Raw genomic sequence first — 26,947 nt, forward strand, 5'->3', positions numbered from 1 at the left:
AGGGTAAAATAAACATTTCCGGAAAGTTATTGTAACTTTTTCGGATTTCTTTCAGTGTATGATTTTCTGAAGAGAAAATTAGTATTTCTTACAGATTTTCCGTTCAATTTAACCCTAAAAAAATGTCGAATCTGATTTTCAATCATTTAATTCCGTTTGAAAAATTTCAGAGAACTTTTCATAAATTTCGTATATTTCGAAATTTTCAGAAATTTCAAATCCTAATATGAAAACCATTTTCTTGCGAGTGTTGGCCAGGAGATGGCGCAGTGTGTTTTGTTTGGTATTTCTGATAAGACGAGTCAGCTGTCAATCCGCGAAGAAAAATTCATTATTTTTGAGATAGTCGATGTGCGAGTGTCGTTCTTGAACTTGAACTGAGACTGTCTTATCGGACTCGTAACTTGGTCAAATTGTCTCACTTTTACTTTCACTCGGAATCCCGTGATAATCTCTGCAGCGTGACGATGGCTACTCTTCCGCCTCGGAAAAATCCTACTCCCACGAAAATCTCCAAGCAACATCTTTCGCCCCTCCAGATTCTCCTGCAGATGGGCTTTCCCAAGCACAGAGCGTGAGTATCTACTAAAGGAATCCCTTTGTGAATCTGGCCAGGTTTAGAGACATTTCGGCTTTCTTCTTCGCAGGGAAAAGGCTCTTGCGGCAACTGGGAATAGGGATGTCCAGCTGGCATCTGACTGGCTCCTGACCCACGTCAATGATCCCTCCCTGGACGAATGTTCGCCCAGGGAGTACATCCTCTATGCCTGTCCCACAGGGCACTTCCTGGAGCAATTGCACGATTTCTGGGCAAAGTCCAAAGAGCTCTGCGGCTGGAATGGGGCTCACAACTTCACTCCCCACATCACCCTCGTCTCATTCTTCAAAGTAAGTCGTTCTTTTATTTTTAAATTCATTGGAAAATCCTACAGAAATTGCCCCTAATTCTATTTTTACTCATATTACTTGGAGATGAGAGTCGAAGTGGCGGCAGAAGGCGGCTATGTCCTTTTTGGTAATTTGAGCCGCGTGAAAATTTGTGTGAAATGCCGTGAAAGCCAATATTGACAATGATTTGCTCTTTTCCTAGTTGCTCGAGGGAGAGATTAAACTTGGAATGATAAGAAGTTGAGAAAGTGAAATTGATTCATCATGATTGTAATCACTCGGCCTATTTCTTTTTTGTCTACTTTTTCAAGTGTGATAAGCGCTTTTTCCATTGTATCGAGGCCTATTGAAGTACAGAATACAAATTTAATTTAAAATACCACACAGAAGATATGAATATAATTTTTCAAACACAAAATTTTAACCTAAAAGGGAATAAATTATTTTTAAGTGCAAATTTGATAATTATAAAGACGCTGAATATTCAAAAGCTTAACGCAAGTTGTATCTAAATTGTCCATAATAAATTTTAAAAATTAAAATCAAAATATCACGATAAAGAGCTAAAAAATTAACCTCAAAGAGAAGAAATTATTTAGTCGAGACACCTACCAGAGATCACGTTAAAATAAATATTACAGTGCGCTTAAAATTATTTTATACTCTCCAGTTACAGAAACGCTATTTCATTATTACTGCATTTTTTTTATAAATATTTCTCATGACAAAATCTAACTGCAGAGAGAAAATTAATTTCTATACCATGCGTCTCGGCTAATTAGAAAATTGTTACATTGGAATTTTATCGCTCCCTGATCCTTTTGAATTTTAAACTTTAATTCTCTGTTTCTAAAGATTATATTCCATATAAATCTGCTGATAATAATTACACTGTGCGACACATTGTGGGTGTCTTTGACGAGAGTGCCAAAATTTGTTAGAGGGTCATTGAAAAAGCATATTTAGTTTTTTGATGTTTTATAAAATTCAAAAATTCATATCTCCGGTTCTAATTATCCGGTGGTAGTCACATAAAGCTAAACTGACGCGAAATTTCATCCTCTATAACTCTTGTAAACATATCAAGCATCTACGATGAAAATGAAGTATATTTTTTAAAGATTTTTTGAAAAAGGGCACCTAAAATGGTGCATTTTTCTGTGTTTTTCCATCTTCTAGTAATTTTCCCACTTTAATAGAGCAATTTATATGTCAAATAACTATGCCTAAAAGTTAGAGAATTTAATATTCTTTCATATATTTTTGGTTTAAATTTTCTATCCTAATTCGTTTATTCACAATAATTTATTGAAAATAAAATGCATACTGATACTAACTAACACTAACTGATACTAACTAACAAATGATACAGTTTAAAGTGCTAATTGACTTACAATCCAGTGGTCGGAGATTTTGCATTGCAGAAGAAAGTTATCTTTAATCATAGAAATTTGGTTTTGCAAAAGAGGAGTTTTGGCAATCTCATGAAGTTTGTTTGTAGAGAAGTTCCATGATTTCTTGTAGATAATTTTTAAGAATTTATTTTGAATAATTTGAAGCTTTTTGTGCATTCTAGCACAAACTTCCCAGATGGGACAACCGTACAGAAGAATACTGCATACAATAGCAATATATAATAACTTTTTATTGGGAGTGGAGAGTTTCGATTTTCTATTGATCAATGGGTAAAGTATTTTGAGTGCCTTTAATGACTTATTTATAGTATAGTTAATATGATCTTTGAACGTTAGCTTAGGATCCAAAATCATACCAAGTATTTAATTTCTTTAGTCCACTTTATTTCCATGGATTTAATCCGAATGGGTGAATTTGGAAGACGTTTTTTAGCTCTTCTGGTCGTAAAGAAAATTGATTGAGATTTATCCATGTTAATTTTAATTAGCCAATCAGAACAATAATCAATGTACTGATTACATCTGGATTTGTATTAGAATAGTAAAAAGCTGTGTCATCAGCATATAATACTATTTTTACAGGAGGATTTATTTTCAAGTCTGATGTAAAAATATTATAAAGTAGAGGAGATAAGACACTTCCTTGAGGGACACCATAATCTAAAGAGTACAAAGAGGACTTCCTAGAATTAATTTGTACAAATGCTTTACGGCTGTAAAGATACCATTCAATAATTCAACAAAATACCTTATTATAACTAATCCTATCACGAGGGTTATACAGTATTCTTGTAAATCTCTTATAAAAATCTGATTTTTATTAGAATTCCTTAACAGATGGCACTGAAAAGCACAGAGTTTTATCTTTCGTTTTTATTTTTTATTTTAAAATGAAATTGACATTTTATTCTTTGGAATTATTTGTCAATTTGGTGAAATGATAATAACGATTTTAATCAGAGGGTGGCATTAGCTCTGAAAAATGCGACCGGTTTTAGTGTAAATTTTTCCCTGTTTTCGTACACATTTCACGAGATATCTCCAAAACAACGTAGGTAGCCAATTTGCGGTTTTCGGTTGCCTATTCAATATTAAGTGGACTTTTATTTTGTATATGTATTTTTTGTTATTACATTCCACGATGACAGAAAACAGCTAATAAACTCCAAAGTTTTTTCGGCACACTAGAAGCACATGAGAAACATAGGAAACGTCATGCCCCTGATATTAGTGGTCTTTATTACATTATACTCCCTCTGTCCCGAAATATGTCGTACATTCTTTCATATAAAATGTATTAGCAAACGTACGACTTATTTCGGGACAGAGGGAGTATAAGAATTATACGCCGTTATGCTCTCTATAGTAAATGATCAAATCGACTTTTCTGAATATAAGTCGAATAAGTCGATTTTTGCAAAATTCTTTTGTTTTTCTAAGCTTTTCGGGTACTCCTTGACACTCTTTACATTCCCTGTGAATATTATCCACAAAAGTTAATTATTTCCAAAGATATAGGGGTTTCAAATCTTAAAAATCCTATACTCAGAATGTAAAATCTCAGCTTGAAATCCCTCTCCTGTAAAGTTTGGCCATTTGCGACTTATCCCTTTTATATTCTGAGCTTTCGAAATAAAAACTTTTAAAACCATTTCCAAATTACCGAAATATTGACATTTTTTGTAGAATAAAAACTAGGCTTTGTTAATATTTGCACAAAGAATTTCTATAGCGACAGTGGCAGCGAAACATCTTGCTACTTTTTTAAATGTGGCAACAAGAATTTACAAGACTTTATGAGCGGTTTTAAAACACTATTTCTTACCGACCAAAACAGCCGCGAAACCAATATTCGTCTCACATGTCTTGCGCATTCTCGGAAATGAAATGACTTTTAAAATTTTCATGGTATAAAAAAAAACTGAAACTCCAAAGTTTTTTCGTATCATCAGAATCATAATTTTTCATTACAGAAGAAAAATCAAATAAAAAAAAACGCGAACAATATCTTTTGTGCGGCATGGTAATTATACAATTCAACGATTAAAACTTTTTACTTCGGGATTTTCACCTTGAATTTCGTAGTTTTTTTTTTATAAATGCAGAGTCACCAAATTGTGATCATTATGCGTACTGAAAGTTCATTCTAAGCTTTTTTATTTGCTAAGCTTTTTTTCGTTGAATTATTAGAAACCTATCAACAGTTTCCTTGAAGAAAAAGAAGTCCTTAAGATAAATAATAATAATTCTTTTGTATCGCAATACTTGAGCGTAGTCCATTTTAAGTACTGAAATCTAATCCGTGCCCCAACTGTTAAAAAATTACAGTAGACTCTCGCTTATCCGTGGACTCTTTTTCCGGGTGACATAAAAAAATCCGTGAGACAGTTGAATTTTAAAAATTTTGTTGACATATTTTCCCCGTTTTGGGTTTTTTTGTTAAAGCAAATGTGCTCTATCTAGGGGAAATGCTTCTAATTTTGTCCAGTTTCTTATTTTGGACACTTTGAGGATAACATTGGACACTAAAAATAAATTGATTAAAATGATGGATTTTTATTCCAATATTTGATGAATAATGAATTCTATCCAAATATTTGTTCTTTTTGGAAGATTTTAACACTAAATACGTTAAAATTTGAATATGATTTGAGTTGAAATTGCTTTGTTGAAAATTCAGTGTGAGCAATTGCTTACGAGAAATATGACAGAACTTCGTGGCTTACTTCAGTCTTATTTAGTTTTGGTGAAGTACTAACAAAGTTTGTTCGCTGTTTTTGAGTGATATTATTGAATATTCATTGAGTATTGTGTTGATTCACGTTACTGATGATTTGTACATTTGACCTGAAGTGAGATTTGCCTTGTGAATTATATTTTTCGTGTAAAAAATGGGAAATTTTTTAAGACATTCACCAGTGAGGTGATGATTCTTATTTTGGACAGGTGTTTTTCTCACGAAATTTCGTGAAGCTTTAGCTTTTGTGATGACTAGGTTGGACAAATGCCTGGAGAAATGAAGGAGCATCATCTCTACGAAAGAGATGCAGTGAGAAATGCCTTGAAAGGCTCCCGGAAAGGGCAGGGAATGAGCGAATCCGCACGTACTTGGAGTACCGAAGTCAACTCACTTTAATGAATGATATGGAAAGTTTCTGGGCGTCTTGTGACATTCCACGTTTCCCTTACATGACCAGGAAGAGGACTTGGTAAGATTGGTTCATAAAATGAAGAACAATGGGCATCCTGTTGAGGCGGATTATCTGTCCAAATTTACAGACAAGTTGTAAAAATTAATAACCAAGTTGTCCAAAATAAGAGTCAAATTCACCTCTACATATCAATTCATTTTTAAACGTATTAAAACTAATTTTAGTAAAAATGAGATGATAAATAGCTTGCCAAGTTTCTAAACAATCCTTCTGAAAAGAGAGTAACAAGAAAAGTCAATTAGTATTGAAAATATGGCACTTCAAACTTAGGATATCGATGCTTATATGCAGACTGTCCAAAATTATAAGCACTTCCCCTACTGTTAATTCTTTCTCATTGTAACTTTTTTGGACAGTACGCATGTTTAGAGAAAATGTCGATTCAGTCAGATCAGAATTCACTCCATAAATTTGCAATGTAAGCGAAAAAATCGTTAGATTTCAAACAATTTGATGTGTATCACTCTCAAAATCCGTGTGACATTTCGGTCCCGCTCCACGGATAAGCGAGAGTCTACTGTATCACAAAAAGATCCTCGGAAAAATCCTACTACTAGCCCCCCGCCGCGAAATTTTCTTCGGCTCTCATCTCTGAAATATTTTCCTAAACGCTTTTAAATGCAAATGAAACATTTTAGGCCCCAGATGAGTGCGCGCCGCAGCTTTCTCGTGCCCTGAAGCAAGTTGTGGAACAGGCAGCTGCCAATTTGGATCGTCCCCTAAAGCTAGAACTCTATACAAGTCACAATTTTATGGGATTCTTTGTGGCCGAAGAAGATGCCAACTACCTCAACCGTCTGGCACTGCAGTACGTAAAGGAAGTGTCCAATTCAAGTGAGTGACCAAATTCTTGTCAAATTCTCGATAAGAAATCGTCTACCGCAAGTTTTTCTGCCTTGAGACAATGCATCACAGAGATAACGCATTTTAATAATTTTTCTTTGTGCCAACCCAATTTTTTTTTGGACAAATGCTCGATAACTGACCACGGCAGTTATCAGTGACACGTACGAGCAGCTGGACGCACTGGTGGCGTGTTTTCCGTGGTGTGGCGGAGTCACATCCGGGGCACGGTGCATCCCGCGCAGCAGTCGATGTAAGGACCGAGTCCTTACCCTCATTTGCAATTTTCATTTTTTCACTGCATTTTCTTTTGAAATTCCCCTTTGACTTTGCAATGTTTTGCAGCAATTTCTTTGGAGCCTCATGTGAAGTCTCTGCACTTGACACTGGCTTATCAATTCCCGGAAGCTCAGTTCAATGCTCTCAAAGGACTTGTGGATAACCTGGATCCATCTCTTGCCTCAGGATGGGAACTAAGGCTGTACTCAAGGGATGCAAGGCTCGCGACGAAGCAGGTAATAGCTTGTCTTTTTTATAATGATTTTTTTTCGCTAGATTAGATTCTTTATGGAGGCATTTTAAATCTGTTCCTAAATTTATTTCAAAACTATTTAACAAGAACTTCCCGAAAAAAAAAATCTGCTACAAGATTTATTTCAATCTCTGTGGAAGACGTTCAGGGGGATTATATTTGCATAATCTGTTCTTAAGATTTGAATCTGTTCTTAAAATCCGTCCCTAACTTTATTTGAAACTTGAAATAAGAACTTTTCGAAAATGAATAGAATCTTCTACTAGATTTATTTTAAGCTCTGTGGAAGGCATTCAGCGGGATCATTTTTGCATAATCTGTTCTTACGATTCCAAATCTGTTCTTAAAATCCATTCCTAAATTTATTTTAAGACAATTTTAAATTAAAACTTTCTGAAACTGAATAAAATCTGCTACTAGATTTATTTAAATTTTTGTAGAAGGCATTAAGCGAGATTATATTTGCGTAACATGTGCTCATGATTTTAAATCTGTTCTTAAAATCTGTTCCTAACTTTATTTTAAAACAATTTAACATAAGAACTTCCTAAAAAAACTGCTAAAAGATTTATTTCAATCTTTGTCGAATATATTCAGAGGGATCATATTTGCATAATCTGTTCTCAAGATTTTAAATCTGTTCGTAAAATATGTTCCTAAATTTATTTTAAAACAATTTTAAATTAGAACTTCCTCAAACTAAATAAAATCTGCTACTAGATTTACATATTTCCATTTCTGTAGAAGGCATTCAGTGGGATTATATTTGTATAATCTGTTCTTAGGACTTTAAATTTTTCTTAAAATCCGTTTCTAACTTTATTTTTAAACAGTTTAGCATAATTGCTTCCTAAAAAAATCTGCTACTAGATTAAATTTTAAATCTGTGGAAGGCATTCAGCGCGATCATATTTGCATGATCTGTTCTTAAGATTTTAAATCTGTTCCTAAAATATTTTCCTAACTTTTTATTAAAACAATTAAAAAAAAAGAATTTCCTGAAACTGAATAAAATTTACTACTAGATTTATATCAATCTTTGTGGAAGGCATTCAGCGTGATCATATTTGCATAATCTGTTCTTAAGATTTTAAATCTGTTCCTTAAATATTTTCCTAACTTTTTATTAAAACAATTTAAAATAAGAAGTTCCTGAAACTGAATAAAATTTGCTACTAGATTTATTTCAATCTTTGTAGAAGTCATTCAACGGGATTATATTTGTATAATCTTTTCCTAAAATTCTTTTAAAATAATTTAAAATAAGAACTTCCTTAAACTGAGTAAAATCTGCCACTAGATTTATTTTAATCCTTGTAAAAGATATTCAGCGGGATTAACATTAGCATAATCTGTTTTTACGATTCGAAATTTGTTCTTAAAATTTGTTCCTAAATTTATTTTAAAACAATTTAAAATAAGAAGAACTTCCTTAAACTGAATAGAACCTGTTACTACACATATTTCAGTGTAATTATAATTTAAAAAATCTATTTATTTATTTATTTATTTTTGAAAATCTAATAGTACGATCTACTCCCCCGAAAAGGTTTTACGGATTTATTTTTTGCGCCAGAATTAATCAAAATCCTTACATTTATCTTTTTCTTTGTCGAATTCTGTTTATTTTTTTAATTAATTTCTCATAAATATTTCTGCAGAATAAAATTGTTGGATTTATTTCCACTTTCCACAGAATTCATTTCTTGGACTGATTTACACGTTTTTTAAGGCTGTTTTTGATTTCTACTGAATCAGTTTGATGCACTTCTAAAGAATATGTTTGATGAATCTAATTCCACAAAGAATTAGATTCCATGATTTATTTCCACAAAGTTCATATCTAGGATTGGTCTCCACAACATCTATTTTTTAGGGACGATTTTTAAAGCACTCACTGAGCGAAAGTGAAACCATACGATACTTTGCATAATGCACGAGAATATTCAATTCTAGATGTTCCACAGTACCGGTTTATTCAAGAAAAGCGCCTCTACTGTGGAACCTATTCCAAACCTAGGCCCCTGGAATTTATTTCCACAATAATAATAATAATAATATTTATTGTTTCATGCCCATAGTACACATATGATACATCTAGGACTATACATACTTATTGCTAAGATGTATTGAAACGTAATAATTTCGTGGCAGTATTTTCTCAATACATGCTTTGCAAAATTGTTTCCACTTAATCTACATTCCAGGCTATGTTCCACAAAATCCGTACCTTACATGAAATTTATTTCTACAAACTTTTTCTTCTGTACTTTGTTTTAAGAGAAGAATAATTTATTCGAGTAGGTTCATCGGAAGTATTTAACAAATAAAGTAAATTTAGTTTGTGGAAGTTTTTGTGAATTAAAAATATTCGGGATGACACCCCCTCTTTTTGTATATTATCCCCGATTCGTGATTTATTCCGAATACTTTAAAATTGAAGAAAATACTGGGACAAATAATTTTTATTTCGAAAAACAATGATTGATAGGGTAAATTAAGCTAATTCAAAACCTGCTTCAAATGGAAATTTTTCGCTACTCTAAATGGAAACGTCACTGTTTTCATGATAAATACAATACTAAATTACTATATTTATATATTTTCTATACCACAGTTTCATTACTTAGTTAATTTTGCTCCAAATAAAGCGAAAATCCATTCATATTCACAAATTTGAATTTGTTAATTTCTCAGAAAAATTAAAAGTGTAACTTTTTCGAATTTTTTATCGATCGACCATGTTTTCCAATGAAAAACACAATAATTTGACTGTTGTTTATTCGTTTTGTTTAACATTTATGTCATATTTCTGGCTAATTTTAGTTAAATTAAGTGATAATCTTTATTGTTAATGGTACGTGAAGTTTTCAAATGAAATAATTACCTATTTCGTGAACAATAAAGGTTTTTCTGAAGTGTCTACAAATGTATTGTGAAAAAACCGGTGAGCGTCGGAGATATAGGGCAGCTCAGAAAAACAACGATTCTTCCCAAAGCTTTCGGCTCAGTCTCCAAGCCTTCCTCAGTGGCTGGGCGGGAAAGAGCATTTCTTTATTTTCTTTTTCTTTTTAAATTAATTTTTCACTTACTCAAATCTAACAATTCCTTGCTTTGTCATATGGTCTAGGGATGCACAGGGCATGGGATTTTGAGGGAACTGTACTTTAATTTCTAATATTTTGCTAATTTTGTGGCAGTTTATAATATTTTAGCTTCACTCTTTTGGTTTTCTTTGTGAGAACTAGTCCAAAGTTCAAATGAATACTAGTTTTTTCAAAACGGACGTTTAGAGATTCAAATTTTCAAATTTCTTTTGTGTGCTCCACCCCACCATCATCAATCATCAGAATTGGAGGACTGTGAGTTGCATTCCGCCTCAATGAGGGCGGCATAAATTGCTGCCAATCTTTCAATATCCTGTCGTTTGTTTAGTAATATTGAGATGTTCTTCTTAATATGCAGCATCTCCAGGAACATCCTTCTTTCATGATTTCTGTGTCCATCGATGACTTTTGTGTCCTCAAATCTAAAGATGTGGCCGGTGTTGGCAGTGTGGGCACACAGTGCCCACAACCGGTTTTTTCACAATACAAATATTCCGTCGGTAACCACATAAGAATGTCTACAAATGCTTCAATAGGAAACCCCGGAAATGTGATTTTTTTTGGAGAGATTCTTTTTATTGTTTTAGATGGGAAAGGTGAAAATACCAGGAATAAGAACAAATCCTGCACTCAAGAGCAACTCAACAAAGTTTTGTTTGTCTCCAATTAGAAACTTTCCCTTGTCTCCATTTGGATTAATATGTTTTCAATAGAAGCATTTTACGCTCGCGTATTTTTCTTGTATTTAAGAAGTTTTCTAATTATATCTAAAGAATTTTCACTAAACAGTAACATTCTAAAAGAGTAAAGGAGCAAATTTATGTAATTCCTTCAGAAAAAATGAACTTAAAGTGTTGAATCTTCTGTCAAAGTCAAAGCATCTGGAAATGGTTTTGAATTAGGACATTTACCCTAGGGGACTTCTGTAACATTATGACAATGTCATATGACAATTCTTTATGATGAAATTCGGATGTAGGCCAACATAACAGCCCAGTGAGTATCGTATGGCCATTGCAAGGAGCTCTATCAAGCTTTTAGCAACTGATATTAATCGAATTTATGATTAATTCTTCCGAATTTACAATATAAAAAAAATCTGAATTTGTCATATGACATTGTCATGTTGTTACAGAATTCCCCTACAGGTCTGTCAAAGGAGGCGTGGGCTATTTCAATGGGCGGAGCCTAACTAAAAAAAGTTTACTTCCTCCATGTCGTTTATGTGAAGAAGTAAAATTAAGAGATTCCTTTGGCTTTAGGTCAACAAGATCCTCTACCCTCACACTCCTCGTGAACCAGACGAGCTGGAATTGATGATAGGGGATTACATCTATCTGAGCAGTGATGCTCTGCAGAACAGTTCAGACGGTTGGGTCGAAGGTATTTCCTGGTTAACTGGGATGAATGGCTTCCTCCCGGAAAATTACACAGAACGCACTGCTGAATCCGATGCCTGGACAATGCATCGGACAGTGCAACTGTGCAAGTGTCCAGCTGTCGTGGACGTTGCCATGGACGATGGCGAGGCGTCCAACGGCAAGATCCCGGATCAGCAGGACAATTCGTCCGAGAGCACAGCTCCAATTGAGGAAGTTTCTGGGACAAAGGAGGACAGTCTGCCTGACCTCTACGGGGCGGATGGGTCAAAGACATTCCAACAGTTGGTCAACAATCCCAGCCATGTGTCCATTCTGTCAGAGACTGTGGACAAGAGTGCCAAAAAGCCAGAAGTAAATGGGAGAGGTCGACGGATTTTTGTGATGAGACACGGTGAAAGAGTGGACTTTACGTTCGGTTCCTGGATACCCTACTGCTTCGATGAGCTTGGAAATTACACGCGGAGGGATCTCAATATGCCCAAAACACTGCCAAGGCGGAAGAATGTGATTCTGGGATGGCAAAAGGATTCCCCGTTGACAAATGTTGGAGTGTATCAAGCAAAGTTGATTGGGGAAGGTCTTAGGGAAGCCGGGGTCAATTTTACCGAAGTCTACGCTTCACCTTCGTACAGATGCATCCAGACGGCTACGGGAGTCCTCGAAGGGATGAATCTCAGGGATTCCCAGCCAATTAATCTCGAACCGGGCTTCTTCGAATGGCTTGCTTGGCATGCTCATTCTGGAGAAAACGTCGTGGAATGGTGCTCCCGGCAGGAACTCACAGACGCCGGCTACAACATTGCCCCGGACTACCAAGCTCATATCCCAATGGACCAGTTGCACAATCACTACACGGAGACTCTGGAAGAATTCTACGGACGCAATGACTCAATCACCAGGGAGATAGTTAAGAAGACGTCAGGAGACATCCTGATTGTAGGACATGCCATAACTCTGGATGCCTGCACGAGAGATCTTTGCGGAAAGAAACCGAGAATGTCGACGGGGCTCGCCAAACTCATGCAGAAAGTCTTCTACTGCAGCCTGATTGTGGCTGAACAGGTGGGAGAGACTGAGTGGAAGGTGACAGAACCGCCCTGCTATCCAGTTACTCATACCAATAACCAACGCTTCGACTGGAAAACCCTTTCCGGATAAATACATTCCTGCCTGATATTTCGTCTCAAAGATTCTGCCCTCGTAACATAAGTTCAGCATTACAAAAAAAATGGGAGGTTCAATTAGCAAATGACGGAAGCAATCAAGTGAAATTTTCATTCGATATTCTAGTCAGTGAGTCCACAGGAAATAACAGCACAACAAAAGCAGGTTTGAAATTTTCTTTGGAAATTATTCCGGAAGAAATATGCATTTATCACTATTTTTTTATTTAAAGAATATTCCACACTGAAAATTCTTTTTGCAAAATATTAAATACGAATTCTAATTTAAAAAAAATCGAATTTGTATTTGAAAACAAATCAAAAACATTCGGAAAAGCAATAAAAAAAAAGATGGCCGTAGCCGACATGATCAGAAGTGGGATAATAGGTTAGCGTAGGAGATCAGATCAAGGTGGCGCGGGTTCGATTCCAGCTCGGTGCCATTTTTTTTTCTTTCATTATCTCTCTTTTTTTATCACCGATAGGGTAAGTGTGCCACATTTCGGCATATTTGCATGTAAGCGCCAAAGTCTCAAGTTTGAAATCTAATATTTTTAATTCCTACATATTGAATTTTTCGTTACTTGTTTTCAAGGAGTGTTGCTTGGAGCCTTGTAAACAGTTTTTCATCTTTATTTTCCGCAAAAATAATTTTTAATACATTCTAAAATGAAAAAAAATGTAGACATAGCATTGGTGACCTATTCCGGCCACCTTCATTCTCATAGTTCCTTGCCCTTCCGGAATTCTTCCGATACCTTTTTCAGATCATCTTGCTCGTCGAAGTGATATTTTTTTTGTTATGTTTTGCATTATATAATCTCTAGAGTATGCAAAAACTAAAAATTCATGGAAATGTGAGGAATAAAAAATGTGGCCGGAATTGCAAGCTGGCCGAAATTTGGCACACTTACCCTAAAAGTTATTGGGTCGTCAAATTCTGATTATGTTCTTAGACGCATACAGGCATCATAAGAAACGTATCATACCCAAAAAATGCTATATTTTCCTTTAAAATAAAGCAATTAGAATGATTTCATAAAAAGGATATAATAAAGAATCTCCCACAGCCAGAAGCACAGGTGAGAAAGTGTATAAAATTTTGATTTTACACCTATTATATATTATTTTAGTCATTTTTTGGGGCAGTTCTTTGAGAAATATGATGGCTTTTTGCAATTTTTGCAATTTTGACCTAATCAAAATTGTCAAAGTAAGATTTACCAATGAAAGTGATTAAAATTGGAACAAAAAAATGTGGGAACCCATTGGATTTGAACTCGAGGCTGTTGAATCTTCAAATAACTTCTATTATAAAGAAGCTCCTAAAGCTAGAAGCAACGGTAACGCAGCGGGCTAGCGGATGGTTTTTGTAACGCAAAGGTCTCGGGTTCGATTCTTGCTTCAGTTTGTTTTTTTCATCGTATATTTTTTCAGATTGACATTTTTTAATGCTTTTTTTTCATTATTATTAATCATATAGAGATATTGTACAATGTAATCATGATATATTGTTGTTCTATCCCGTATTGGAAGAATCAGCTAACAAGGGAAGTACTCGAGTCATAAAATTCGGAAAAATCTGTGGCTTTGCTCAAATACACAGAAGGTCATCAAATGAAACTTGGTATATTTAAAAAAAAAAGTACAAAATTTGATTAATTCGTTTAAAAAAAGGCCATCAAAGTTTAAAATGACACCTTACGCAGCACATAATAAAGAAAATTTGTATGACACTGTGTGCAGCGTTGGCGCAGCGGTATAGCACAGGACTATTAACGGAAGTGCCACGGGTTCGATCCTTGGCCTCTGTCCGTTTTTTTTTCCATTCGATATCGTTTTTTTCCACAATAAATATATTTTATCCTTTATTTAGTAGCGTTATTGTAATGTAAATTGCATTTTTGGAGTACCGAATGTAAATCTTCTGATGATTTTGATGATTTCTGAATTTTATGACTCGAGTACTTCCCTTGTAAGTCCATTGTAGACCGCTCAGTAGCGCCTTTCCTGTGGGGTGTGGATGCTTCTTCCGTGCTCCCGGAATTGTTGGGCAGAGGTGGTGCATTTTTATTACATTATATCACAGTGAAAATATGTCTTTTTCTAGACATTCAGATCTTTGCACCGGGCGGGACTCGAACTCACAACTGTGAGTCAAGTAGAGTATCGATCAGCCCAAGAACCAACGGTCTAGCCTATTGCGCCACTGAGATCTCCATTTTTATTTATCAGTGGCCGTAATTGTCATTTTCACAATAAAAAAAATAAATAAAAAAAAAAATAAAAAAAAGGTCAAACCAAGAATCGAACTCTAGACCTTCGCGTTATAAACGCCATCCGCTAGCCCACTGCGCCACCGTTGTTTCTCGCTGGAGGATCTTTTTTACCATGTCCTATTTATGAAATCATTCTTAATTGCTTTACTTTGAAGGAAAATAGCATTCTTTTAGTATGCCACGTTTCTTACTCATCAGAATTTGATGACTCGATGACTTTCCTTGACAGAGTAATAGTGGTCTATTGCTCTGAAAATTGAGATACTAACTGTAATAAATGACTTCTTCATGTATTAAAGTCCTCTTTTGGTTAATGACGTAAAGTGCCAGCTTGAAGATTTAAAGGACTCGAGTTCAAATCAAATGGGTTTCAACATTTTTTTTGGTTACATTTTTATCACTTTCATTGATAAATGTTATTTTGAGAGTTTTGATCAGGTCAAAACTGCAAAAATTGCAAATCGTCATGATAACTCTCGTAGAACTGCCCCAAACAGTTGTTTAAATTAACATAAAGTGTCAAATGAAAATTTTAAACACTTTTTTCTCACTGAGTCATGTAAAAATTGCCTAAATAAGACATTCAGACCTTTGTACCAGGCTGGATTCGAACCCTGAGCTGTGAGTCAAGCCGACAATCTTGCCTATTGCGCCAATGAGATCTCCTAAATTTACTAGTGCCCTCTTGACGTCAAGCGTTAGCTTCCAGGTTCAAAGGTCTTGAGTTCAAATCCGATTAGTTCCTACTTTTTTTTTGGTTACAATTTCAATCATTTTCATTGATAAAAGTTATTTTGAGAATTTTGATTAGGTCAAAATTGCAAAATTGCAAATTGTCGTCATAATTCTCGCAAAACTTAGTAACTCTCGCAACGATTATTTCCCTTTTTTTAAACATTTTTATCAAAAAGTTTGTGAAAAAAGGTAAAGAAAACTAATTCTTATTAATATTTATAAATATGTAGAGAATTTTGATGAGGTCAAAATTGTGGAATTTGTGAAAACGCCATCATAATTATTGTATAACTGCCACATTAATATTTTAAACATTTTTTTCTCAGTGTGGATGTCTTTTTAAGTGATTTTTTGTTTGTTTTTTTGTATTAAAAAAAAGCCTTCAAATCCCTTTGCATCCCTTTCGAAAGTCTATACTTTGCCAAACTTCCGAAAGTTGTTGATTGAACCGACTGAAAATTATGCCTCTCAATATTTGCCACTCGATTGCAAGAGAATAAATATTTATAAATGAAAAAAAAAACCTCAATAAATGTCTCTCAAATCGCCAACCAGTATACGCTATCAAGTGAATTTTAACAGCATTCAAAGAGTACAATAAACGTAACAATAATTTATCAACATTTGACAAGAAAAATATGCATCACAATTGGTTAAAAAAAAATGAATAAAATAAATATTGTACGATATATTGGATATATTAGTGCTAGATTTTAAGATAAAAGTTGGTGGGAAAATTTTTAAAATTCTGCTAAATTTTTTAAATGGTTATCTTTCTTATAATAGAAGGTTTTTTTGAGGTCTTCAAGGAATGAATTCAGATGAGTGTTCTCTGAGAAATTTTTGGTGTGCTAAGGACTCTATGGCCTTTCTCACAAAGCTACGGTTGTAAAAATTTAAGCCACGCCCCCTTCAACAAAAATTGTAACGTTCAGATTTTTTTTCAATGTTTCTGTGTTTAATAAGGTTTGAATACACCACATTCAGGACTATTCACACCTAGAATTTTAACAGTAAGTGAGAATAAAAATGTCTTGTCCTTAATAAATTAAGCCACGCCCCTTATATGACATCAACACATTTTATTGAACAACAAATTTATTTTGTAAATGCATAAATTTTGTTTACAAAAGTTTTTCAAATTGTTTTTTTTAATGAAATTTAAAGCATTTTCGCTCCTTGAAGAAATTTTATTGGGGACGTGGTCTATTTTTTAGTGGGAAGGGTGCCTCAGGATTCGTCCCAGGCTGTATTATTCTTTCGTTATTTTGTTGATTTTCTTTTTTTAGCGAAATATTTGAACATTTTACAGGCTTTCAAATCTTAGACCTTAGATTAGCCTTATACGGGCTTCAGACCTAGGTCTTAGCCATATGGCTTAACTGCTCTAATTTCTTATCAATCACGACTTTTTTGACAAAATTTAACTTAAGATTGGATTATTAAAGATAAATGACTTATTAAGTTCTCAAAAAGAAATAAAATTGCTCACTATTTAGGATTTTGATACCTTTGGGAACTGACCCTATAGCCAACGGCCGCAGCGATTCCACTGGATTTCTAGCAGCCTTTTCTGCCATGTCCGCTGATTTTACCGCTAAAAATCCGCGTGGAATTCCCTGGATTTTACCGCTCAAAATCTGCGTAAGCTTCCGAGATGGAATTTGACGCTAAATTTCTTCCTAGCGTTCCATGGACGTTTGCGGAACTCCGTATAGGACCGCCTAATAAGAAATGTCCGCGAGTTTCCATGGACTTTTCTCTAACGAATATTTCCACGGCTTTTCCTATGGATTATTAGCGTATAATCGGCAGTCAGCCCTTTAAAAATTCGGAAAAATCCTCTATATTTCCGCGAAATTATCCTTGGAAATTTCCATGCAACGGCCTTAGAGGCTTCCGTGGTTTAATATTACGGAATTCCACGACTTTTCCAGTGGATTTTTTAAATATATTTTTCTTCAAAATAATTCCAAAAATTGATTAAAAATTTCGTGGAACTTACATAGAGAATTTCCACACAAAACAAAAACATCCACAAATAAATGGACGATCAGTGCCAATTGGCGGCTTAGAACTTGGAGAGTATTCATCTATCAGACGAACACTCAATTGTTCTACTTTTGAGTTGAAAATATTGCTACCATATCGTTCATTTGGGTATGTCTAGCTCGCAAGAATTATAGCGTTAGGGCGAGAAATAATTGCAGAATTTTCGCGTTTACTTCCATGGAGTCTTGGTCGGAAAAATATCAGAAAATATACTCGAAATATTCAAAGGAAATTTTGAATCAATTTCCAGGGAAAGCTCTCAGATATGTTGCAAGAAAATTCCTCGGACTTCTTTTCTGGGAAATCCACGCGAAATAAAGCTGATAACTCCGCAGAATTCCAAGCGGAATATTAGCGTTTATTTCCACGGAAAGTCTCGTGGAAAAATAGAAGACAAATTCCAAGGAATTTTCTGTTACTGTGAAACTTTCCGGCCGATCGGCTGCAGGGGAACTGGGTTAAATCTCTAGTCTGAGGATCCCTTAAGCCCTGCCTAAAGTCATTAACTAATCGGATATTTAAAAAAGGTTAGGCGGTGCTTCTTTTGTGGATTGTCATCAAAGCCCCTAATTTTCATCCCATTTTCCTTGAGATTGTTGAAAAAGAAATAATAAAAGAGATGTCATAAATGAAGCCACGCCCCTTCTGAAGCCCCAACCATTTCTTTGCATTGTTCACATTCAAGGCTCCTATTTTTTTTTATTCTTTTTCCTTCTAGATTTATTGGAAAGAATGGAGGATACTAAAGCCTTCCAAATTGATTTTTTCTTTGAAGTAATTTTGTTCCAGGGGGCGTGGTCTATTTTTTACTGGGCGGTATCCTTAAAAATAAGTAAATGTTTCGCTATGTTGTTGAATTTCTTTTTTGTAAAATAAAAAGGTACATATTTGGACATTAGGCAATTATAACTCGTAAAGGGGGCGTGGCCAAAAATTATCTTTTATCAGAACTTTCCAACGAAGTCCAATAAAACCTTCCTGCAAAGTATGGGATTTAAAAAAAAATCAAGTTATGCTCTTCTGAAGTGAATTCAAAGCCTCAAAGAATCCTTCAAAACGTGATTATGCTAAAGTTACTTTTTTGAAAATTTTTTAATTATTAAAAGTCGTATTCTCTAAGCACTCTTATTCTCTGGGAAAGAAGATGCCAAAAGTCTGGCTATTCGTGATTACTTTTTTTCTATACACATTTTCCATTGTCCTTGTGTTGAAAACACCCACGACAATTGTAAACTATATTTGTGAAAGATGGAATTAAAATAAATGAAAATAAAAATAGTAAAAATACCTGAAAATAGGATCACTTGTTGCTTCCCGGACGGTCTCCATCGCGTGCGTCTCTATCGCTGTCGCTGGAAGACCTGCCCCTTCGGGAGTGCTCGTGAACTCAGGGCAGGAGGGTGAGGGTTTGGCAACGAGAGAGAAAAATCAATACTTGTCCTCTGCTCAGTCTCAGCAAAAGATAACACACTTTCATTATTTTGCCAAATAAAAACTTTCCTTCAATTTTCGCAGCTTCATTTTTCCTCTTTTTCCGCCCTGAAAATTCCCCGAAAAAACCAAATTTCAGTGCTCAAAGTTGATACAGAAGGTTTTTTAGTGATTTCGCGAGTGAATTTTACTGGATTAAAGGGAGGGCAGTTGGAAAAGATGATGCATCTCTGAAAAATTTACGGTGAGCCCAACAAAAAAAGCACTTTTTGGAGAAAATTATTCAAAGGAAAATATTATGTCGTGCAAGCAGGAAATGCCAGGAGGAATTCTCTTCAAATGCAGAATGAAGCGACAAAATGTACGTACTCTCTCTCTTGTTGTGTGCACCTTCACTTACCTCCTGATTGGGGCTGCTGTCTTTGACGCTCTCGAGTCTGAGACGGAGAGCAGACGCTGGGAATTCCTCCAGAGTGTCCGGAACAACTTCATGAAGAAGTACAACATCACCCACGAAGACTACCGAATGCTAGAGATTGTTATAATTGAGAATAAGCCCCACAAGGCTGGACCACAGTGGAAGTTTGCAGGAGCTTTCTACTTTGCCACCGTGGTCCTGGCCATGATTGGCTACGGTCACTCTACTCCAGTCACGATCGGAGGGAAGGCCTTCTGCATGGGTTACGCCATGGTAGGCATCCCATTGGGCCTCGTCATGTTCCAGAGCATCGGTAAGTCAGCCCTTTCTTATTCCGCGAATTTATCAAAAAGAACGCGACGCGACGTTAAAAATCACATTCACTTCAATTTGTTTTTTTTTTTAATAAAAAGAAAAACCTGCGGTTCCTAGAATCGCATTCGCAAAAATGAGAAAATTGCTCTGGATTCACCTTTTTGATCAGGAAAATTTTATGAAGTCGAAATTCGAATCTTCCTTCTCAGATATCTCTATCTCCTTCTTTTGTATTCCAAATTTGATTAAGCGAACATTCAAGAGAGAAAGGGATTCAAATTTCGACTTTATGAAATTTTCCTGATCTAAAAGGTGTGCTGAAGCCATTGAAAACGAAAGAAATCGTTGAAAAGCGACATAAACCTAAATTTGGTGAAAAGATAAAATATTTATAGCTGGGATTTCAAGACCTTTCAATTAAATCCAAATTTGAAGAAATCGGTTAACAAATAAGCCCTCCATAGAGTAATTTCAATTTGGCTCTGAAAAATTCAAAATGGCGGCTTTTTCGGTCGTAAGATGAAAGGTTTACTTAACCTTTCCTTCGAAATAAACTTTATTCTGATAAAGTATTAAATAAAAATTAGATCTGTAAGAATTTAGTTTTGGTGATTTTAGTCAATAAACAAAAAGCCAGTAATTTCATTTTTACTCTGAAAAATTCAAAATGACGGCTTTGTCGGTCATAAGATGAAAGGTTTGTTTTTTTCGTTCGAAATAAACACTATTAAAACATTTGGATTGATACTCCACTTTACAGTTATTCTAATAAATTACTCCCTCCGTTCCGAAATAAGTCGTACGTTTGGGAAAAATTCTTGTTCCGAAATAAGTCATACGTTTGGGAAAAAATTGGGATTAAGGAAAGTTTGTTGGTAAATGTTTTGTGTATCAACAATTATCTCTTGTAAAGAACTATTGCTAATGTCCAGTACTAATATTGGGGTCCAGTCTTGATGATTTGTTGAGGAACGAATGTCTTAAAAATGTATTATTTTTGGAGTTTTATTTTTAATCTAAATTAGGTGCAGAATGGTGAGAGATACAGACTTGGAACCTTTGGGGGACCCCCCCATAAGTTGACCCTGGGACCATTAATATGTCCTTTATTTTCCCCCCACCCCTCCCCTTCCCCTCCAAAATCATGTTTTTTTGGGATTGCTCGAAAACACGTCGTGCGATTTTTTTCTTCAATTCTGTATATGTTTTAGAGAAACATATAAATTGTCCCAGGGTCAACTTATGGGGGTCCACTGAAGGTCCCAAGTCCCTATCTCTCACCATTTTGCATTCAGATATTCGAACACATAAAAAAGGATGTTCTTTTTATTGCTCATTCTGCAAAATTTGAGCAATATAAAAATCCCATATCGGTAATAGCTGTTGAGCTCTACTTGTGCATACTAAAAATTTAGAACAAATTCTAGCCTGTAATGTTAATCACAGTCCATTTTTTAGTAATTAACTATCTACCGGAGCTCTTTGAAAAAAACGCGAAAAATGGACAACTTCAACATATCGATTCCTCAACTTACCATCGTGAAAGGATCCCCATATTATCCTTGAACATGGAGGACAGTTCATACATAAGATATTTGCAAATAACAAAAACATTCTCTTAAACCATTCCTTAATCCCTAATTTTTCGTCAAACGTACGACTTATTTCGGAACGGAGGGAGTATTAAATTAAAATTAGATCAATAAGAAATTAGTTTTGGTGATTTTAGTCAATAAACAAAACAAAAATAGTCCGTGATTTCAAAATGAGCTTTAATGCCTCCGACCTTTTAGATAGGTGAAATTTTATAAAATAGAACTTTCGGTCTCAAAATTAGATTGAACTAAATTGAATTTGCTGACATTCAAAAAAAGAAGAAGAATCCGAAAGAGTGGGATAGACAAATGCAAAGCTTTTATGGCTTCGTCACACCTTTTATATCGGGAAAATTTCATGAAGTCGAAATTCGAAACCCTTTCTTTCTCACATGTTTGGCATATGACTATCTCATTCTTTTTCATGACAAATTCGATTGAGCTAAATTGAATTTGGAGTGATGTTTAAGAGAAGAAGAAGAGTGCGAGAGAATGAGATAGACATATACAAATCAAGTGAGAAAGGAAGGAATGCGAATTTCGACTTCATGAAATTATCCTGATCTAAAAGGTGTGTCGGGGCCATTAAGAAAGGAAATGATGTGAATTTAGATTACATGAAACTCTCATGATCTAAAAGGCGTGCCAGAGCCATAAAAATCATTTTTAACCTCAATTTTGGTCAGCAAAAAATCGCTTTGGTCAGTTATGCTTCCAGCATACCTTTTAGACCAGGAAAATTTCATTAAATCTAAATTCGCATTTCTTCCTCAAATGGATTGAATAATGTTGATCATACTCTTTCCCTTAATAAAATTTTCCTGAACTAAAAGATGAACGGAGCCATAAAATCAATTTTGATTAGCAACAAATTTATGTTTAATGAAAAACTGACATTCGTTGTCAGTAAAAAATCGAATTTGCTCAGTAATGGCGTTGGAACACCTTTTCAATTGACTGAAATTCAATCGTTTGAAATTTTACCTCTTATTCTTTCAAAGTGAAATCAGATTAGTTCGGTATCTTTCTGCCAAATGAAATTTAAAATTTAAATTTATGGCTCAGGCACACTTTTTAGGCCAGGAAAATTTTATGAGATCAAATTTCACATCCTTTTCTTGCACACATGCTTTTCATATGCCTCTTTCATTCTTTCGTTTACCAAATTCGATTGATCTAAATTGAATTTAGAGTGATGTTCAAAAGAAAAAGAGTGCGAAAGAATGATATAAACATATGCGAAGCATGTGAAAAAGGCATTCGAATTTCGACTTCATGATCTTTTCTGATCTAAAAGGTGTGCCGGAGCAATAAAAAAAACAATTTTAGTTCAGGTAAAATTGATTTTGCCCAATAAAGTCTATTTTGATCAGTAAAAAAATAAAATTAGTTAGGTGAAAAATCTAGAATTTGTTATTTTAAAATAAACAGTACACATTCCATTTTATTGATAAAACAATGTATTTTGGTCAGTGAAAAATCGATTTTGCCCAATAGAAATTTAATTTTGGTAAAAAAAAACTCAATTTTGATTAGTAAATCTAGTGTTCTATATTGCTCCTTGGAAATTACAAGGGGCCAACTCAATCTGAGCCATTTTTCAGGAGACAGCATGAAAGATTCAACTTTGTGTAAATAATTATCTCAATTAAGTATGTTATTAAAAATAATTTAATTCTTTTCTATTTGTATGAGCATTATCATAAACATCGAAACATACATATTTTTACCTTTCAAAATATGTTTTTTATGAGTTAGCTCTTTGTCATTCTAAATGACGCGCAAATTTTCATGAAATTAGAATGACACGGGATCAACTTGCTTGAGTTGGTCCCTTGTTTCACAAAAATTTGAAAGATAAATCTATTTTGTGCCCCTTGACTTCAAACAAAACCGCGCAAGCAATCATAAAGAGTAAAATTTTGAAAAACTTTTTTAATAACGAAATTTATTGACTCATATTTTTTTTATTTATTTATTTTTTATTTATTTATTTAAATGGAAATCTGCCTTTGAAACTATGTGTTTCTTAGAGGCAACATTACAGGCAGGAAATTATTTGCGTCCACCGCCGTCCTATCATCTGAAATTTTATTAAATTCTCTGTCTGAGTGCATTAAAACCTCAAAATCGCCAAAAAGTGAGTTGGCCCCTTGTAATTTCCAAAGAGCGATATTTAAAAATATTCTGTAGAAATTTAGATTTATTGACACGAGTCTTTTTGACAGTGAAAAATCAATTTTGGTCAATGAAAAACAATTTTTGTCTCTGAAAAAATTTACTGGTCTATAATTTAAAATGAGAAGATGAAATTTAATTTTATTGCCTAAAAGCAAATATATTAGTTCCCGAGAAACCGATTTTAATGCCTCCGGCACACCTTTTAGATCAGGAAAATTTCATAAAGTCAAAATTCACATGTCTTTCTTTCTAAAGGGTTCTGCATATGTCTGTTCTTCTCTTTCACACTCTTCTTCTTCTTTTGAAAATCACATCAAATTGAATTTAGTTCAGTCCAAATTTGAGTCCAAAAGAGTGGGATAAATTTATGTAGATCTTTTGAGAAGGAAAGGGACGCGAATTTTGATTTCATAGAATTTTACCAAACTAAAAGGTGTGCCAGCGCCATAATCAGTGAAATTAAATTTGGTCTTTGAAAATATAATATTTGGAGGTCAATAATTCAAAGCACAGATTCAGTTTGGTCTGTAAAAAATCCATTTTGGTCGGTATAAAATCGAATTTAGTCTACAACCAATTTTGATCAATAAGAAAAATCAAAGCTTAGATGTTAACGCGGTAATGGACTAAGACTCATTTTTTTTTTAAATTTAAGATTTATAATTAATTATGTTCGTTTTACTGCTAGCTGAAATTTTTGATAAAGGCAAAATGAATTTTTACTGACAATTTTTACCAATATTTAATGACCATAAAATATTTTTTTCCACTTAATAAGACTCGTCTCCTTGGAAATGTCCTTTACCGTCTTACCTTTTTTTGGAATACTCGAAGATTAAGTGGAAAACCTTAAGAAAAATTATCTTTTTTCCCTTTTTCTTTACTTTCTTTACCTCTCACTGAGAGAAATCCGAAAAAGTTAAAATAACATTCCGGAAATGTTAATTTTACACTGCAGTATTGATCCGAAATCGGTGTAAATATTACCCTTTTTATGTGTTTTAGGGGTTAAAGTTACATTTTTTCATGTTAATTTTACCCTTAAAAAGGTGTAAAATTAAAACATTAAAAAATGTTGATATATTTTTACACCCAAAAAGCGTTAAAGTTCTGAGGAAAAAAAGTTAATCGCACCCTCTTTTTTTTCTTAGTGCTAATACTTCTATTCTTCTTCATTGTATTTTCTAACCATCTAATAACTTCTTATGCCGCTGGCACACCTTTTAAATTTAGTGAAATTCAATCGATTGAAATTTTTCCTCTTACTCTTTTAAACTGAGATCAGATACAGCTGTCTCTTTCTGTCAAATGAAATTTAAAATTGAAATTGAAATTTCAATTTCAATTTTCATTTGACAGAAAGAGACAAACATATCTTATTTCAGTTTGAAAGAGTAAGAGGTTAAAATTTAAAACGATTGAATTTCACTAAATTGAAAAGGTGTGTCAGTGCCATTAACTTTGAGATACTTCTCCAAAAGCTCATTTTGAAATTTTTGTTTCTTAAAAAAAAATAATTTCTGTAGCTTTTTATGTTAAATGACCAAAGAGAATTGTTGTCTGTTCAAAGACCTTTCACTTTTCTATAAGAAGTTTTAAATCGGTTCAGTAGAAATTGAGTTATGATCATTTAAGTGTCAAAAATTTGAAAAATGCTTTTGCCTAGATTACAGGCGCAAAAACTAATTTCCGCAATTTTTTAGGCTCCATTTTTAAAAATTCCAAGTAAATATTCCTTACGTACCTTGTAATTTAGGTGAGCGTCTGAATAAGTTCGCCTCCGTCGTGATTCGTCGTTTTAAGCGCTACATGCGCTGCAAGGAAACCGAAGCGACGGAAATGAACCTAATGATGGCCACTGGACTCCTTTCGTCAATCATCATAACGACCGGAGCAGCGGTCTTCAGCCGTTACGAAGGCTGGAGCTACTTCGAGAGTTTCTACTATTGCTTCATAACCCTCACGACCATCGGATTCGGGGATTACGTGGCGCTTCAGAATGACTCAGCGCTTATCAACAAACCCGGCTACGTGGCCCTGAGCCTCGTGTTCATCCTCTTTGGCCTGGCAGTTGTGGCTGCCAGCATCAATCTCTTGGTTCTGCGCTTCATGACAATGAACGCCGAGGACATTCGACGCGAGGAAGCTGAAGCCCAGATCGCGGCTGGACATACTTTCGCGTATCAGAGTGACGTGAATTTGAGTGAAAAATGGGTCCGAGGGCAAAGCAACTACTGCACGCCCGATATCGACGAGCAAATGTCCGTATGCTCGTGCACTTGCTTAGGAGGAACCGGCTGTATCAATCACGAACTCCTCCTCGATCCCGGCTACCATCCCACAGACATTATCACCAGTTCATTGAGCCTGGAGAGGGCATCTGTGTGAAATACGGTGAAGAAGAGGCGTTAGTTTTCACGGACAATCCCTCTTTATAAACATTTGTCAATCCCAGAAGCAATTGGAGATCTTTTTTTATCTGGTAACGCGACGTAAAAGACCCAATTAACAAAATTGTAGAAAAATTTGAGATCCTTTTCAGATCAAATAAGGGGCCAAAATCAGGACGTCAGCCAATAAAATTAACCAGTAAATTGGTAAATTTAGAATAAGTTAAATATTCCAGTAGAAAAATGTCTGCGGAAATTATGAGGAAATATCCTCAGAAATTCCACTGGAATTCCAACGGAATTTCCGCATCAAATGGCTATAGGGTATACCCTTTAAATAAGTGTCAAATATTCCAGGATTTGTAGTGCTAAAAATCGCCTTAATGAAATCGAAGTGTTATTTTTAAAGCCAAGCTGTTTCCTTTTTTAAATAGATATAGCAATGTTGTGGCAAATATTACAAATAGTTACTAATAAAAAGATGTGCTAAATTGTTTATAGAGGAACAATGTGCTGCAAAAATGCTTTTAGGGGTAGTTTGTAGGTCATAAGTCACGAAAAGTATAGAATATTGGATTTTGAAAGAGAAAATTAATGTCCTTTGTATTTGACGTTTATCTGTCATTTATTAAACTTGACTCAAAAATATTATAGACCTTAGAAGATATTCTGTAGGTTCATTTCATACGTATCCTTGTCTAAAAAAAAGAAGCACGTGGTGTCAATTAAAATTGAATAACAGACTGCTTTAAGTTTATTTGAACGACATAGATCCAATAGCTAAAAGAATGTCGACAAGAAAAGCATTAGAATTCGTCGTCTTTTCTGCGGAAGTTTCCATGGAGAATTCGATACTCTAGGGTCTAGGAGATAATCTAGATATGGAATTACATAGGAAGAGTTCTAAAATATTCCAGCGTAGTTCGACCGGTAAATAAAGGGGCATCATAATGGAACACAAACATAAATCCTTTGGAATTTATCCGCTATTTTTCCACGAGAGCCTCTA

At 34.5% G+C, this 26,947-nt stretch overlaps 2 protein-coding genes across 3 annotated transcripts; both read left to right on the forward strand.

The window, feature by feature from the left end:
- Positions 1 to 262: 262 nt before the first annotated feature.
- LOC129798731 (ecdysteroid-phosphate phosphatase) lies at positions 263 to 12,837 on the forward strand. Of its 2 annotated transcripts, XM_055842040.1 has the most exons (6): positions 263 to 574; positions 648 to 888; positions 6,154 to 6,349; positions 6,510 to 6,611; positions 6,704 to 6,873; positions 11,260 to 12,837. In XM_055842040.1, the coding sequence occupies exons 1-6, from the start codon at positions 468 to 470 to the stop codon at positions 12,535 to 12,537; spliced, it is 2,094 nt and encodes a 697-aa protein (XP_055698015.1). In that variant the 5' UTR covers positions 263 to 467; the 3' UTR covers positions 12,538 to 12,837. The 2 variants fall into 2 exon arrangements, with proteins under 2 accessions (XP_055698015.1, XP_055698016.1); XM_055842041.1 differs by lacking the exon at positions 6,510 to 6,611.
- Positions 12,838 to 19,031: 6,194 nt separating this feature from the next.
- Positions 19,032 to 26,625, forward strand: LOC129798738 (two pore potassium channel protein sup-9). The gene is made up of 3 exons (XM_055842050.1): positions 19,032 to 19,283; positions 19,353 to 19,770; positions 25,305 to 26,625. Exons 2-3 carry the CDS (start codon positions 19,356 to 19,358, stop codon positions 25,934 to 25,936), a joined length of 1,047 nt encoding a protein of 348 aa, XP_055698025.1. The 5' UTR covers positions 19,032 to 19,283; positions 19,353 to 19,355; the 3' UTR covers positions 25,937 to 26,625.
- The last annotated feature ends 322 nt before the right edge of the window (positions 26,626 to 26,947 follow it).

The sequence above is a fragment of the Phlebotomus papatasi genome, chromosome 1 (assembly GCF_024763615.1).
Source record: "Phlebotomus papatasi isolate M1 chromosome 1, Ppap_2.1, whole genome shotgun sequence".
Taxonomy (NCBI): Eukaryota; Metazoa; Arthropoda; class Insecta; order Diptera; family Psychodidae; genus Phlebotomus; species Phlebotomus papatasi.

What these genes read in the sequence shown, in the direction of transcription:
- LOC129798738 (XM_055842050.1), top strand. Translation starts at nt 19,356, where the DNA reads ATGCCAGGAGGAATTCTCTTCAAATGCAGAATGAAGCGACAAAATGTA. An exon ending in CGTCATGTTCCAGAGCATCG is followed by an intron (nt 19,771 to 25,304) that starts GTAAGTCAGCCC and finishes CTTGTAATTTAG; the next exon opens with GTGAGCGTCTGAATAAGTTC.
- LOC129798731 (XM_055842040.1), top strand. Translation starts at nt 468, where the DNA reads ATGGCTACTCTTCCGCCTCGGAAAAATCCTACTCCCACGAAAATCTCC. An exon ending in GGCTTTCCCAAGCACAGAGC is followed by an intron (nt 575 to 647) that starts GTGAGTATCTAC and finishes TCTTCTTCGCAG; the next exon opens with GGAAAAGGCTCTTGCGGCAA. An exon ending in AAAGGAAGTGTCCAATTCAA is followed by an intron (nt 6,350 to 6,509) that starts GTGAGTGACCAA and finishes TGACCACGGCAG; the next exon opens with TTATCAGTGACACGTACGAG.